The following is a 16996-nucleotide window of genomic DNA, read 5'->3' as shown; positions in this document are numbered from 1 at the left end:
TAAAGGGACTTAACCCACAAATTAGTACTTAAACTATATTCTTTTCCCTTACTAAACTTTTTTTGTCACTAGTAGTACCTAAACTAATCTTATGTTACCTAATTTAGACCAAAATGTTATATTTGTTAAAAAAATTCCAACCAATATTTGTAATAGCCCGAATTTGGGCCTAGTCGAAATAGTAGTTTCAGGACCACAAATGTAATATTTTGAAAATTTCTACAGTAAGATATTATCATTGGTATAGTAAAATAAGGAAATAAAGTAACAAAAAGGGAAATTTTGAGTTATGCCAACATTGAGAAGTATATTATGACATATTAATGCAAGGAAGGATTAAATCGCAAAAGTGAGAAAATTATTGTTGCCCAAGAGTAAATACTCAAAATTGGAGGGGTTAAAGTGTGAATATGAAAAAGTTGAAGGACCAAATGTGTAAATATTTTAAGGGTGGAATGATCAGGAAACTAAGGAAAATGGATGAATTAGGACCAAATTGAATAAGATAAGAATTATGAGGGACTAAATCATAATTTTACCAAATTAAGTGTGACTCAATGATGGAATTTTAAAAGATTATGAAGGGCAAAATGATCAATTAGAAGAGAGAGAAATCTAGAAGGCAATGATGATGTTGGTGATATTTTAGATTAATTAATTAAATAAATATTAGTTTATTAATATTTTAATATGATTTTAAATGGTATTTTATTAATTTATTATTATTCTATTTAGTATATATATGAAAGGAAAGATGAGGAATTATCATCTTCTTCCCCATGCAACCAACGTATGAAGAGGAAAGAAAGAAAGAAACTTTCTTTTCTTTACAATTTGATCCTTTATCAAAATTCACCATTTTCACTTGGAAATCAAAAGAATTTCCATATCCATCAAGAGAGAAAGATAACAAGGAGACTATGGGGAGCTAGAACATCAAGTTAGATTCAAGAAATAGAAGCTGGAGGGGAGAGAAAATCAAGTTAAAGATTGAAATCAATTGAGCAAGGTAAGAACATCAAGATATCAATATATTTTTGAGTTTGATATTATTGAAAAGGTATGAACTTGATGTTAATGTAGAGTTTTATTATATAAGGTTTTATGTTATTGGTATGTTAGTGAAGAGAAAATAAGAGAAAGTGATGAGAAATAGTGTAGAGAAAGAAAATAAGAGTGTTATAAACTTAGTAATCAATATTTTGCACTAAAACAGTTTGGACAGCAGCAGTAGGTTAACTTTGAAAAATCATAAAAATTGTGGGAATTGAATTAGAAGATGAATAAAATATGAAATTAAAGCTTACTGAGTCTAGTTTCTCATAGAAGAAACGGTGTAAGCAATAGAATTATAAATCATCAGATATAATAAATTTTGTGAGACAATGTCAAAATGATTTCGGGTTCCCCTGTTCTGACTTTGGAAAATCATCAAAAATTGAAGAAAAATAATTATGAGTTATAATTTATATTATTAGAATCCTTAATTAATCTAATTTCAAATGAAATAAACGGAAACATCATCCAAATTCTTTACAATTAGATAATTCATTTTTAGTGAAGAGTGGTCGGAACTGTCAGACAGCAAAATAGGGAAACTTTAAAGAATAAACTGTACTATTTGGATGAACCAAAATTCTGAAAATTTTATGGAAAGAATATATGTAAGTCTAGTTTCAGGAAAATTAACGGATCTTAATTTAGATTTCTGTAGCTCAAGATATAAATGATTTAGTGACTATGACTCAAATAGACAACTTTAAATAAATTTACAAGAAAATAGTGAAATTATAGACAATGTTACTTATAAGCAAGTTATGTAAATTAAGGATGTGGAATGGAGAGGAGGAGGAGGAAAATAAATTTATTAATATTATGCTAGCATGGATTTGCATTTCAAATGGTTAATTTGCATGATTTGGGCTTGAGGACTAAATTGAATAAAAGTAAAACTTTAAGGGCAATTTTGGAAAAATGTCAAAAATGACCAAATTGCATGAAATGAATTGTTTTATTATTTGAATTACTAAATTGAATGAAATATTAATTTAGATCAAGATTGGGTGGAAATTCGAGAAAAAAATAGAAAATTTTCAAAATGTCCCTGAATTTTGGTATTTCTGCAATTTAGCCTGGTAAGTTCGTATGAACTATATTTTGTATAATTTTAATTAAATTGAATGCTATTTGGTAATGAATATTATATATATGTGTGTTTGGAATTGAATTATTATTGGATGTTTTGAAATGATTACCGGAAGCTTGATTGGGTTGGAAGCTTGTTGGAGATATATCACATTATCCATTGGTTCTATCGGAAATTTTGGATGATTTGATTCTGGTTATTGTATAAGTTAAATTGGTTAATGATTAGCTCATAAATGTTTTGATTTTGATTGGTTATAAATATGAATGTTTGATGAAATGAAATGTCTGAAAATTAATTTGTAAACTCCGGTAATGCTCTATAACCCTATTTTGGGGAAGGATACGGGTTAGGGGTGTTACAATATTTAAATTGCCACATCATATAAACTTTAAAAATTATTTTTTAATTCTTTATTTTTCTTATTGTCTTTTACATTAATTATCTTTCTTTATTATTTTCTTCTTTCTTTATAATGTTTGGCAATACTAATAATGCTCAAAATTTGCCATCCCGAGATCGAGAAATTGGCGATTAATTCTATTTTCGAACTTCATTGCCTGTTTTCTCTACTTGATGAGATCGAAAAAGTTACTTCATCAATCAAAATCAATATTTTTAGAACTAGACTAGGAAACGGTTGGAGTACTAATCTAAAGATAGGAGTTGAACCAATTAACCTACGAACTGATACAAACCAATTGAACCAAGCTAAACAACCAATTGAATCAGTTCTCTCTATTTTTTAAATATTTTTATTTTTATGAATTTTTTAATAATTTATTTTATCGAACCAGACAAACTGATCAAACCAAGAATTGGTGGCTTAACTGGTTCAACCATCAGTCTAGTTTTGGAGGAAAAAAATATACATATATAAGATAAAATAATAATTTTTGCCTTTTTTTTTGCCACACGTCAAATTTTAATTAGTTTTTTTTAAAATAAATTTAACAGTTTAACTAACGATTGAACTAGTAGAGATACTGGCTTGGAAAAAAAATAGTGTAGGGACCACTTATGACAAAAAAAATTGGTACCAAAATAGAAAAAAAAAACATAGTTTAGGTACCAATTTGTCGATTAAGCCTCTTTTAGATACTGACTTAACAGTTTGACTAACGGATGTACCAACTTGGTAGAAAAAAAAAACATAGTTTAGATATGACTTACGACCAAAAGAAAAATTTAGATATCAATATGAGAAACCGAGTATACCTTAAGTACCAATTTATGGGTTAAGCCTAAATATATATATTTCCATAAAGACAAATTGGACTTTCTTTTGTTATTGAGTCGAGAAAGAAAAAGCTAAAAGGGCCTTAAAACCATCTCAAAGAAATTCCTTATCTCCATAAACAAAAACAAATTGAATTTCTCTTCCTAAAACGCAATATTTTTCGGGCTTTATTAGTTAAAAAATAACCCTAAATTTTTCTTTAATTTTCGCAGCACAAAATGCAACCTCAGAATCTCTCCTTCTCTAAAATCCTAAACCCTTCATTCCTTCTCTTCCATTCCTTTAAACCTTTCCTTTTCACTTCATTTCCTCGCCAGAGCTATCCATTTTTTGCCAACATCCTCCCATTTTCATTTTAATCATTATAAGTGTTGCTTTCATCTTTTTAGGTTTCAAGAAGCATCTTGCTTACTGCCCAAGCCATAGGATTCAGTCTAGAGCTTCTAAGTCGAACTGTTTCTTCTCATTCGAAATAACTCTAGGTTAATTTTGGGGCTCTATGGATGCTGCCCTTGAATCACCACACACTGAGCAAGCTACATTATCAGTCATCGATTTACGAAATCAAACTTGGTTCGTATTCAACTGTTTCAAGTTAACCAACCAAATAAAGAATCTAACACATTATGGGCAAGTTAGCTTTCATATCTGATTGATTTTCTAGAATAGCAAGCATAACATAAGTTGAGCCCATCGAAAAATTACCGTCACTCTCCAAACCCCAACAACAAGAATCTTGGACATGCATGGTGATCATTTACTGGAATAGGCATTGCGGCGATTTCTAGCCTAATTATGTTAGAGATCTTATAGACACTGCTCCCAACTCTAATTGACCAGCCCAATTGTTCATTTGGATATCAAGATCATATCATTTAATTTTGCTTTTTCATTTTCACCTTAACCGTTTCGCCCAATAAACCCTAGTAAACGAATTTGATACACAAGTATCTTCGTTACATCAATTGCTCGTTCGACCTAAATATATATTCGTGTCAGGTTACCAATCCAAGTTAAACCTTTATAACGACACGTCTAATTTCTTGTCCAAGCTGAATATATACATGTCAGGTTACCCATCCGGGCTAAACCTTTAAAACCACATCAGGTTACTAGTTCATGCTAAACTTGTGTCACATGTATCTTCAAGTCCACAACAAATATTGAATCTCGATAACATCTATAATTAATCCATACAAGACCCTATTGGCATGCCAATCATATCCTAACTTTTACCAAGTTCAAATGGGCACCTATTGCATAAATTAACATTTCTTTACAATTTAGTCCAAAACACACATTTATACCAATTACCACAATCAATTCACAACCAAGCATAAATAAAAAAATAAAATACATAAAAATTTAAATACATTTATACCATATGAATTTACTTGGTCAAAATAGCAAACAAGTTGAATTTGCATGGACTAGTCAATAATTTTGACTTTTCCCCGATTATCTCTAGTTTGATGCAATTCTTGATCTATACAATTATTTTATATAATTTATCAAAACCAAACATTTTTATGTTATTTCATAATATGTATGAACCTATATAATTTTATTTTTAATACCCTAAATTTTTGTATTTTATTCAATTTAATCCTGAAACTAAAATAACCATATCTTTCAATTTTGAGCTTTGGTTCTAAACCCGATTTCAGTTACATCCATCATAGACCCTCTACTATCTATTATTACAAAAATTCACAATTTATTTAATTTAGTCCTTTATTCAAAACTAACAATTAAACATTAGAATTTAATCTTTTTCACAACTAAGCTTAAAATCTAATAATTTAACATCAATTTATTTAAGAACCCAACAATGGCAACTTTCAAAAACTTTAATAGTTTTATAAATTGGTGCATGGGCTAGCTAAATCAAGCTCTCACAGCCTCAAAAATATAAAAATTACAAGAAAATTACTTTAAAATACATACCAATTGAGGGATCGAATGTTGAAACTCTTAGAATGTGTTTCTTCTTTTCTTTTCTTGAAGTTTCGGGTAAGAAGAAGATGAAGATGAAAATTCTCTTTCTTTCCATTTAATTTAAGTATATATATAGTATAATTAAACTTAAATTAATATTAGTTTATTAACGTAATTAATTTATTAATCACACTATCACTTATTAAAAATGGTTTAATTGTCAAATAAGTCTCTAAATCTTTGGCCAATTAAAAATCTATAGCGATTGGAATTTTACAATTTAGTCCTTATGCTTTAATTGAACAATTAATAGACAAAATTAAAGACTAAACTTTAATAAATTTTATACCAACTCTGTAAATATTTTAATTTAATATTTATAGACCCGGTTTATGAAAATAGGGTTTCAAAATTACTTTTTCCGATACCACTGAAAATTGAACTATTACACGTGTGGTTCTAAAACTATGCCATGCATGCTAAATATAATTTTGTACCTTAGAATGAACTTCTTTAGATGGATATACTTATGATTTATATGGAGTTTTTGAATGTTAAATTGATATAATTTTAGTCTTAAAGTGTTTAGATATGATATAAAATGTTTGAAGGTGATTTTGACTTTGTTTTAGGCGTTTTGGGCAATCTGTCAAATAATATCAAATAATACAAAAAGAACTAGATTGGAGTTTGATTTCGTTTCTATTTCGACTTGGTAATAATAGAATGTATTTTTTTGCTCAAATAATATAATGTCTTTGGTTCTTCAACATTTGGTAATTTATATGTTGAATTTTTGTGTAAATGCATCATTCGATTCAAACTTTTATTTTGTGTCTACAATAATTGGTATCCATGTGTAGAGGCGAAGTTAGAGCAATCTTTTAGAGGGCAGAATGAAATTTTAATTTTTTATAGTCTTTATCTTTATAATTTTTAAAAAATTAAATCAAATTTTTATAATTTTAAAGGAGGTCAAAGTACAATTTTACATTTACTAATTTAAAATTTTATAAAAAATTTAAAGTCTTAAATAATAATTTTACATTTTAGAAGAGGCCAGGCCCCATGCCAGCCCCCTCTAGATTCGCCACTGTCGATGTAGTAATCATAATCTATCTTTGTGAGATATTAATTAATAATTATTGTACAAATAAAAATAAATATTACACGATTAATTAAACTATTTAATATCTTAATTTCATGTCACTGTTACAAGGATTAATATAAAATAGGGTTGGGTTTGTTCGAAACTAGTAATTTATTATTATAGCTTGTTTTGAACGGATTGAACTATCAAGGTTATTCAGCTTTTGGTTTATATGATACTGAGTAGATTTATGGTCGAATTTTCGTTTGAATACATCATTCGATTTAAATTTTTATTTTAACCATGAGATGTGATGTTGTAGTTGCTCACATCATCCCTTAATTATATGATCGAAAATTCGATCAGACTAAAAAATTAATTCTTGGCATTTACAACAACAACAAAAAAAAAAAAGTGAACTTTTATATTACTATAATCGGGAGCCTATGGCTTTGGAATGGATATTTCTTTTTCATGTAATAAATGAAAATCATGCATGAAACTTTGCTTATAAGTAGAATATATGGAAAAGATGCTAGAAACAAACCCTATTTCCTTCCATTTCAATGGATCCTTCTTCTCTTTTGTGGGTTTCGCTTGATCATCTTCACTAGCCAACGAGGTCTCTCAGTTGTGAAAACTACGTATCCCATACTCAATCCAAGCACTACTCTACTTCCATAACCCATTGCTGGAATTTTCCAAGTAAGTGTTGTTTCAGATTCATCAGCAACTGTTGATGGAGGTGATTCTGGCTCCTGATCGTTGCCACATTTCTTTGACAATGGAAATCCACTTAGTCCGGAGTTGCCATCGAAGGAATCATTTGAGAAAGTATCGAAATGATTAGCTAACGGTATATGCCCCTCAAGATTGTTATGAGAAAATGTCAAGTCAGTTAACTGCACTGGGATTCTTCCTTGAAGCTTGTTTGACGAGAGATCCAAGGATTCAAGTGCTGCCAATTTTCCAAGTGATGGTGGGATATTACCTGCTATCTATTGTGTGAGAAATTGAGCAGTATGAGTGAGTGAAGTTCTCCAACTTTTTTAGGAATCGACCGCTTGAAATGGTTGCTTGAAAAATCAACTGTGAAAAAAGTTTGAAATCCGACCCTTTCATTGTTACAATTACAGAGTCTTGATGATAATCTCCTACCATGTACTTTGAACCACTTTTCGTCTATCTGAATTTCTTTCATTGATTTTAAATTTTCAAATAGCTCATGTGGGATGTGACCAGTGAACGATCAATCATTCGAAGGCTGCTGAAGGAAAATGTTTCATTGAAATTTTGTATGTTACCATGGAATCTATTAGAACTTGCAAATTTGGAAGCATGGAAATGTATCATTTATGTTGTTGTTGCCCAAATCTAAAACTTCCAACCTGTAGCAGTTCGTTAATGACTGTGGAATTGATCCTTCAAGTTGGTTACCACTGAGACTAACTGTTCTCAAAACAATCAATGAGAGCTGGTCGCTAAAAGTCCCAAAACAATCTGGAATAGTTCCACCCAACTTGTTCTTAGACAAGTCAAGTACAGAAAGAAGAAAACTCAGATTGCAACTCTTGGAAGAGATTTCTCCAACTAACTCACTGTTTGAGATTAAGAAATAACTCAGTTCCTGTGTGGTGGAGTTGTAAGTGGTCCTTGAAGTGAATTGGAGCGAAGGTCCGGAATAAACAGATGCTTCCCTGGAATTTGCTCAACGCTAGTCAAGAAGTTCATAGAAAGGTTCAAAGTGACCAAGTCCTCCCATCCTTCGGCTTGAATTTGGTTATTAGAAAGATCTAAAACTTGCAAGTGCTTGGATGCATTCAAGAAGCTTGGGAAACGGTGCATGTTGCAAGAAGAGAAATGGAACTCAATATCATGGGTAGGGTAGAATTGACATCATTACTACACCTAGTTAATGATGGTAAGTTGTTAAATGAAAGATCAAGCGACCTTAGATTCCTAAGCTTCACAAGCATGCATGACTTGATATTTCCACTCAAGTTATTAGATGAAAGGTCAAGAAAAGTAAGGTTCATGAAGTCAAAGAAAGAACTTGGAATTGTGTCAATGGGACCACTAAATTTGTTAGAGCTGAGGTCTAGATACTCCAAAGACGGTAGACTAAACAACCAACCTGGTACTCTACCATTAAGCAAGTTTGCATATAAGTCAAGATACGAAAGTCCACTTATGTTGTTGGAAAGGGTACCCTGAGGGAAATTCCCAGAGAAGTCCATGAAAGTAAGGCTGGTGAGGTTAAATGCTGATGATGGAAGACACCGCTGAAATTGTTAAAAGGAAAAATCCATGGAAAACATCTAGAATTTGCCCTTGAAACATGTTGCCTGAGATATATAAGAAGGTGATTTTTGTGAGGTTTCCAAGTACTGAAGCGATTGACCCCATAAAATCACAACGATAAAGGTTAAGTGTTTTCAAGTGTTTAAGATTACCAATTGAGCCGGATAACCCTTTTGAAAACCTTGTCCATGAAATATCCAACAAACTAAAGGGACTGCTCCAATTTGTTTCTGGTAGATAACCAATGAGATTTGGATTACTTTTTAAAATGATGTTTTGAAGATATGGAAGATGGAAAACTTGGGTTGGAAATTTCCTTGCAAATGTCAGTTAGAAAGAATGCTTCAATGAGACAGTCAAGTTAAGGGAAGAATAAGGTACAACCAGACACAAATCCTTACCGTCAAGGACCATGTTTTCTAATTTTGCAAGGTTATGGACAAGCATGTTAAAATCATGGTTCCTACACAAAAGATAATTCAGACCGAGATCAAGCGAAACTAGTTCTGACAAAAGAGAGAATTCAGGTGGGACAAGACCAGTGAGTCCAGTGTGAGAGAGAGAGATTGAGATAAGTCAGACTCCTCAACTTACCAAACTCAGATGGAATTTCAGAGTTTCCGAAATCATTGCCGGCAAGGTTGAGCCAAGAGGGAACTGTTTGATTGGAGAGAACCAATTAGTCCCCTACAACAGAGATCAAGGCCGATCACATTGCCTTTCTTGTTATCACACACCACACCCTCCCATTTGCAACAGTCAGTACCTTCATCCCAAGAAGCCGTCTTATGAAAAGAAGCAATGTGAACTCGGTGTGAACAAATACTAATGGAAATGGAAAGGTTGCAATGCAGAACTCTGTTGGGGACGACATAAATGTGTTGGAGGAAGAGACAAAGAATGGGATAGCATTAGCAATGAAGAGTTGAACAGGCCGAAAAGGAATATTTGATTTGTTCAATATTTCTAGCTGGCCTAATGTTGAAATAGATGAAACAGTTACCATTGTTGTGATTTAAACATTTGTTCGATTTTACTTTGGTAAGTCAAAATAATTAAAGTCGTTGATCACTTCTGCAATGTGCCTTGCAGTATATTTTCTGGTGTTGAAGTGTTGGTAAATCTTTTTCCTCTATTGATTTATAATATGTATCCTGGAACACATACCGACACAATCCTAGTCAAACTTTCTCCCATGAACTATGATAATCATATAAGAACTGGCATAGCTTATAAGATTCAACAATTCAATCAAAGATCATTTTAGTAAAAGACTATCTTGTTGGACAATTCAGATGGTGAAAATAAACAAGTAAATATGATATTTATCCCTCTTGCTTAATACCGAAGCCTTGTAAGCCTATAAATACTCAGTGATCGTACTATTTGAGTGCTTTGTACTTGAATGAAGCTATAATTATCCGAGAGTTAAGATAGAAAGTAAATAGGTAAGACACCAAAAATATAGATTAAATCCGAATTCTATTAACAGGTCTTTTGTCCTCTCTTTCTGTACTTGTGGTGCCAGTGCGCACACTTCACTTACATTTCTAATCATTCATATATATATATATTAAAAAAAAAAGCTTAATCCTTAAATTGGTATTTAAATTACACCATTCTTTTTAAGTTACAATATTTACACCAAAATATTATATTCATTAAAAAAATTTTAACCAATATTAAACTGCCACATCATATAAACTTTAAAAATTATTTTTTAATTCTTTTACATTATTTATCTTTCTTTATTTTTTCCTATTTTTCTTCTTCCTTTATAATGCCTGACAATACTAGCAATGCTCGAAATTTGCCTCCCAAGGTCGAGACACTGACAATTAATTCTATTTTCGAACTTTATCTCCTGCTTGTTCCACCTGATGAGGTTGAAAAAGATATTTCATTGATCAAAATCAATATTTTTAGAACTAGGCCAAGAATCGATCAACGTATTGGTCTAAAGATATGAGTTGAACCAATTGACTTGCAAATTGATACAAATCAATTGAACCAATCTAAACAACTAATATTGGACCAATTTTACCTATTTTTTAAAAAATATTTTTTTATGAATATTTTTAACAATTTATTTTATCAAGCCAAAGAAACTGATCAAATCAGAAATTGGTGGCTTGATTGGTTCAACTATCAGTATAGTTTTGAAGAAAGAAAAAAAGAAAATATATATAAGAGAAAATAATACTTTTGTCTTTTTGTCACTTGACAATTTTAATTGGTTATTTTTAAATTATACTTAATGGTTTAACTAAAGATTGAACTAGAAAAGATACTGACTTGAAAAACAATAGTTCGAGACCACTTCGATAAAAAAAGTTTTAGGTACCAAAATGAAAAAAATATAGTTTAGGTACTAATTTGTGAGTTAAGCCTCTTTTAAAACAGACTGACGGTTTAATTAACGGAGGTACCAACTTGGGAGAAAAAAATAATTTAAGTATCACTTGTGACCAAAAGAAAAGTTTAAATACGAAGATGAGAAAATGAATATAGTTTAAGTATCAATTTATATATTTTTTCATAAAAAGAAAATTGGGCTTTCCTTTGTTATCGGGCCGATTAAAAGAAAAAGTTAAATGGGCCTTAAACCATCTAATAGAACTGAATTTCTCTCCCTAAAACGCAGCGTTTTTGGGGTTTTATTAGGTGAAAAGAAATCCGAAATTTTTCTTTGATTTTCGCAGCACAAAATGCAGCCTCAGAATCTCTCCTTCTCTAAAACCATAAACCCTTCCTTCCTTCTCTGCCCTTCCCCTAAACCTTGCCTCTTCGCTTCATTTCCCCACCAGAACCGCCCATTTTCGTGCCAATATACTCCCATTCTTTCCGTTCACCATCGAGACATCCGTGCATTTGCCGGCCGGAGCAAGAAGAAACCGGGGGACCAATCTTCGGGTCGACTCGAAGGAAATTCAGAGATAAGGCGCGTGGCGAGGCAAAACGCTCGTCGGAAGCAGAAGAAGCGAGCCGAATCACTCTTCTATCGGTTGAAAAACCCGGGTAAAAGCATCCATGCGGATAACTTCACCGAAGAAGAGTTGGAAGCAATCGGGCTCGGTTATGACCGGATGGTCCGGTTCATGGAAAAAGACGACCCGAATCTGAAACACCCTTTTGATTGGTACAAGTATGGTGAATTTGGTCCCTATTCATGGCGTGGGGTTGTTGTTGGGGAACCAATTCGAGGGCGGTTCTCGGATGAAAGGGTCACAATGATAGGGGAAGTGAAGAACCATGAAGAATGGGAGAAGATAGAACAGTTCGAGATGGCTTCAGAGTTTGGTAAAAGACTGGAAATGATGGATAGAAATGTTGGTTTTAGGTATTTCTGGGTATTTGTTAGGCACCCAAAATGGAGGATCAGTGAATTGCCTTGGGAACAATGGACTTTGGTTAGTGAAGTAGTCCTTGAAGCTAAGAAAACTGAGAGGTTAGATAAATGGAGTTTGATGGGAAGATTAGGAAACAAAGCTAGATCGTTGATTACACAATGTGCAGCTTGGATGAGACCAGATATCATTTATGTTAAGAAGCCTGTGTATCAATGTAGATTCGAGGGTCAAGATGAGTTCTTTAATGCATTGATACCGTTTCTCGATCCGAAAACAGAAAGGGATTTTTTGTTTGAGGTTAAAAAAGAGGATAGGAGTGTGGAAATGTGTAGTTATTTTGAAGGATTGTGTAAGATTGTGAAGGTGAATCAAAAGGCATTTGTGGATGATGTGGTGAAAGGGTTTGAAAAGTTGAGTGAAGAAGGGAAGTCTAGGTGTTTGGGGTTTTTATTAGGGAATCATCCTTTGCCTCTTTTGCATCCTTATACAAAGGAATGGAAGGCCAAGTTGGAGGAGATGGAACTCGGTTGTGATGCCCCAGATGATGATGAGGATGTTGGTAGACATCGAGAGTCGGGTGAGATGCAGTTCACAGATTGGATTGAGGATGATTATGGTGGTCGTGATGATGATGATGATGATGACGATGAAGCAGAGGATCAAGATGATGTAGTTTTGGACATTGAAGATAAGGGAGATGAAGAATTAGGGACCAAAGAAGAAGAATCGGACGAAGAAGAGGATGAAAAGTATTGGGAGGAAGAGTTTCAAAAGGCATTAAGTAGCTCCGATAGGATGGAAAAGCTTGTGAAACGAAGTGTTGAGGTAACTACAGAGCTCTACAACAAACAATTAGCAATGCTAGCTGACAGAAAGGAAAGGATTATGGAAGATGGAGATGAAACCGAACTAAGAGGTAAAAGAGCAAAAGTGAAACCAGAAGAGTGGAAACGGGCAGGGATTGGTCGATGGAATAAGAGGATTAAGAAGAGTAAGATCCCACCGGAACTGTTTTTGCGAGCGGCTGTTCGACCATTTACATATAGGAATCTTGTGAAAGAGATTGTATTGACAAGGCATGCCATATTGGAAGGTGAGATTGGTAGGAAAGATTAGAATACAATGTAGATGACCAGAGACATACATGATAAATATGTCTATTGCTTTTCCAAGCTTGCATTTCACAACTGTTAAGCTATTTGTAGAGGTGTAGTTAATGTATGTTGTAGAAGTAGAACAATTTTGATCAGAGTTGGAGGGAGTCATGAGCTTAATGTTTGCACAGGTTTATTCTATCTTGTGTTAATTTTACAATGTAGAATTTCATGTTGATGCTTCTAGTGAAATGGACATACTTTTTGGCACTGATTTGTCTTGCGTTTCTTATGATATAGAAGATATTTGGAAGAATGACAATTTGAACTTTCAAAGTTATAAAGGGATGGAGATATTCTATGCACTTCTATTAATTAGTTCTTCTATTTTAAGCATCATGATTTTCCAACAGTTATTCCTATCGTCCTTGAGGATTCTTAAGCTCAGAGAAGACCGCCCCAGAAATTAAAACTTCAGAATCTTTGGTAGCTGAAATATGTTCATCAGTCGGTGCGACGCTAAACCTACTAAACCCTTCACCACTTACATCTGCACACTCGAAGACGTGAAATCTTGGGGCATCATCTCCATCCCCTGCATCTATTTCAATCCCATCTCCTCCAAATTTTATTTCCTCCTCAGCACTTTTCTGCAACTGCAGTGCGAACTCAAGGCCCCACACCACATCGATCATCGATGGCCGTTTGATTCCCTCATCATGCAAGCAACTTATTGCAACCTCAGCATATTTCTTCAAACACTCTGGTGCAATCTTACCTTTCAAAAATGGATCAATGATTTGATAAAGGGTTCCATTTCGATAGCATTCTTGAGCCCACATTGCTAAATTCACTTGTTTTTTTTCTGCTAACCGATTGATTGGTGGTTTAGCACATAAAACTTCACATAACACAACCCCAAACGAATATACATCGGATTTTTCAGTCAACTGTTGTCGACGGTAATACTCTGGATCCAAATACCCAAAACTGCCTTTCACCAGTGTGCTAACATAGGCTTTAGACATGTTGGTTGGACCAACTTTGGACAATCCAAAATCCGAAACCTTAGCCACCCATTTTTCATCCAACAAAATGTTGGTGGTCTTAACATCACGGTGAATTATTATATGATTTGCCCCACTATGGAGGTATTGCAATCCACGAGCTGCACCGATGCAAATCTCTAGTCGTTGTTTCCATGCAAGATGAGGGTTTTCAGTGTTGTAAAGATGATCACGGAGGGTCCCATGAGCCATGAAATCATACACAAGGATCATCTCATTATCATCATTGCAATACCCAATTAAAGGGACTAAGTGGAGGTAACGGAGTTGGGAAAGCATCTCAATCTCTGTCCTGAACTCAAGGGCCCCTTGTCGGGACTCGGGATCTAACCTTTTGATTGCCACCGGGGTTGCACCACCATTGATGAATCCTTTGTATACACGGCCGAACCCTCCAACGCCAATTATGAAAATAGAATCGAAATTGTTGGTGGCCGCTTTGATTTCATCTATTGGAAACAGGCGACAAATATCAGATGGTAGGTATGAGCTATTGTTAGACTTGATGGACTTGTTGCTGTTGGAAAATTGGCCCTCGGATGCCGAGCCTCCATAACTAGAGGTTACATCTTTGACTCTCATCCTGCGCTTGATAATGAAGAAACATAAGAGGGATAGTAGAACAAATCCAGATATTCCAACACCACCACCAATAATTGTTGTTTTCTTCTTCTCATGCTTCCCATGTTGACTCGATTGTGGAACAGTTATAGGAGTTGTTGGCTCAGGGTCAGGGTTAAGCCCACCTAGATTGCCGTTGTTGCTCAATTTGAAGATTTCAACCCCGTTGAGGATTGCATCTGAAAAACGGGTTTTCCACCTTGGGGCAGGGTGCAAAGCAATGGAGAGATTTTGTTTCTTTTCATTTCCTTTCAGTCCCATCCCAACTACATAATCTTTATATGTTGGGACTCCTCTTCCACCACTCCGGCTTATAACGTCCATGTCAGTTTCTGCTGTTATATTGGCTAAGAAGATCTCAAAAACTCTGTCACCTTGTTGTGTTATCTCAATCTGGAACTCACAAAAATGTAACCTAACAAAATAATTAAACCCTGAATCAACAGGGAACTCCCAAGTCAAGTTGTAATGTTCATTTAAAGTAGCATTCGTCCCCATTGTCCTAGCTGTTGTATAGACCACATCCGGTGCAGAAAACGATGGCTTATCATCACTATAGTTAAGATTGATGCTGAGATTAACAGGAAGAACAGCTGTTGCAGCTTCTGTCAGATAATCATCATCGGCTGACCAAAATCGGTACATGCCAGTGTCATCTACGGGAGAGATTTGCTTCCCACCTACGTTGATTCGATTCATCAACTCAAGGGCAGTGTTGTTTCCCACGGTGTATAGGCTTCCCTGGCTCTGGCCTATAAACTTGACCCCTTCATCATTAGCTGGTCGATAATAAAGATTATTCGGCATGGAAACAATTTCAATCCCGTTTACGAAAGCATATGAATCTGAAATGTCTGGACTTGGAATAAACGTTAGGTTTAACCCCTGACCTCTCTCAAGGTTAACACAGAACTCTTTGATAAGCGTTTCTTCACCTTGAGCATGAAGAGTAGCACTGAAATTCTTGAGAAGGGTAATATCACCAGCTTTAACGGAAAAGAGAGCTTTGGAAGCGTCAAAGCTTGGATATGAAGTTGGAAAGAAATACAAGCGAATAAACTTTTGGCCGGATGTAAGGGGAATTACGTAGGTGAATTCAGAGTTGGAAGCCCGAGCTGTGGCGAAGGGGACTTGACCAAGACTAGAAGGGGGTTGCTGGAATGCTTTCGAAGACACTGATTTATTGTTTTTTGATTCTACAAGGGACAACTTTGGCATACTATCTCCAGTCCAAACCCGGCCATCTAGACCAATGTTGTCATTAGGAGAACCACAGTCAATTGTGATGCTTTCTGTAGGGGTGAAAGGAGGAGGTGAGTCACCGGCAACGTTGACGGTGATTGAAATATCGCGTATGAGGAAAAGATAAAGTAGGTTTTGGATGGTTGAACATTTCTTCATAGTAGAGAAAGAGAGAGACTACAAAATGAAGAGAGCGAGTCTGTGAATGTGTTAAAAACCAGTGGGCTTATACTCAACATAATTCCCACCAACTCGTGAAAAGAGAGCATGATGAAAGTGGGATTGTTTATGATGTATATTCCACTTAATTTCCATGGCTATATATCACCGTAAATTTGTAGAAAACTGCTTAATGTCAGACTTTAAATAGCTGCAACATAATTCCCACCATCTCTTGAAAACAAAGTGGGATTGTTTATGATGGATATTCCACTTAATTTCCATGTTAACTTAGACCGGCTAATAGGATAGGGTTAATATACTATTTGCCCCCCAAAGTTACACCAAATTTTCATCTTGGTACTTAAAGAATTTTTTCTTATCAGTTAACCCATTCGTTAATGATGTGGCGTGCTCTCAGTGCGCCACGTCACCCAATTCCTATTTATAAAATAGGGAAAAATGCAAAAAATTCTAAAAAATTTTAAAAATAAGAATTATATAAAAATCCCAGAAATTAAAAAATATTTATTTTTATTTTTTAAAATACATAAAATATAAAAAATGAAAAAAAATATATGGAAAGTTATGTAAAATTTCCAGAAATTAAAAATATAATTTTTATTTTTAAAAATACATAAAATTTCCAAAAAAATTTATTTTATTTCAGGAAAATAGGCATTAGGTCCACGCCATCTTTTTTGAATGTTGTTAACAGCTAGGATAAATTAATAAAAAATGAAACTTC

The 16996-nt window shown here is 34.0% G+C and overlaps 3 protein-coding genes across 3 annotated transcripts; 1 reads left to right on the top strand and 2 right to left on the bottom strand.

The window, feature by feature from the left end:
* Positions 1 to 6977: 6977 nt before the first annotated feature.
* Positions 6978 to 9721, bottom strand: LOC105765694 (receptor-like protein Cf-9 homolog). Its single transcript, XM_012584901.2, has 5 exons — positions 9482 to 9721; positions 9310 to 9372; positions 8365 to 8696; positions 7865 to 8111; positions 6978 to 7412 (listed from the first exon to the last, which is right to left on the bottom strand). Exons 1-5 carry the CDS (start codon positions 9719 to 9721, stop codon positions 6978 to 6980), a joined length of 1317 nt encoding a protein of 438 aa, XP_012440355.2.
* A 1666-nt stretch (positions 9722 to 11387) lies between these two features.
* On the top strand, positions 11388 to 13429 carry LOC105769438 (uncharacterized). The gene has a single exon (XM_012590073.2). The coding sequence runs from the start codon at positions 11424 to 11426 to the stop codon at positions 13179 to 13181; it is 1758 nt and encodes a 585-aa protein (XP_012445527.1). The 5' UTR covers positions 11388 to 11423; the 3' UTR covers positions 13182 to 13429.
* A 52-nt stretch (positions 13430 to 13481) lies between these two features.
* LOC105769430 (receptor-like protein kinase FERONIA) lies at positions 13482 to 16397 on the bottom strand. Its single transcript, XM_012590060.2, has one exon. It carries the CDS (start codon positions 16246 to 16248, stop codon positions 13579 to 13581), a length of 2670 nt encoding a protein of 889 aa, XP_012445514.1. The 5' UTR covers positions 16249 to 16397; the 3' UTR covers positions 13482 to 13578.
* Between the last annotated feature and the right edge of the window lie 599 nt (positions 16398 to 16996).

This window comes from Gossypium raimondii, chromosome 7 (genome assembly GCF_025698545.1).
Source record: "Gossypium raimondii isolate GPD5lz chromosome 7, ASM2569854v1, whole genome shotgun sequence".
Classification (NCBI taxonomy): Eukaryota; Viridiplantae; Streptophyta; class Magnoliopsida; order Malvales; family Malvaceae; genus Gossypium; species Gossypium raimondii.
Note: the sequence above shows the minus strand (reverse complement) of the source record. Positions and strands in the feature narration are given on the sequence as shown.

Bases quoted from the DNA above. Each gene is read 5' to 3' on its own strand.
- LOC105769438 (XM_012590073.2), top strand. From the start codon at position 11,424: ATGCAGCCTCAGAATCTCTCCTTCTCTAAAACCATAAACCCTTCCTTC.
- LOC105769430 (XM_012590060.2), bottom strand. From the start codon at position 16,248: ATGAAGAAATGTTCAACCATCCAAAACCTACTTTATCTTTTCCTCATA.
- LOC105765694 (XM_012584901.2), bottom strand. From the start codon at position 9,721: ATGGTAACTGTTTCATCTATTTCAACATTAGGCCAGCTAGAAATATTG. The intron at 9,373-9,481 runs GTACTGACTGTT...CCAATCAAACAG, and splicing joins GACGGCTTCTTGGGATGAAG to TTCCCTCTTGGCTCAACCTT. The intron at 8,112-8,364 runs GTCGCTTGATCT...AGCAAATTCCAG, and splicing joins GTGAAGCTTAGGAATCTAAG to GGAAGCATCTGTTTATTCCG.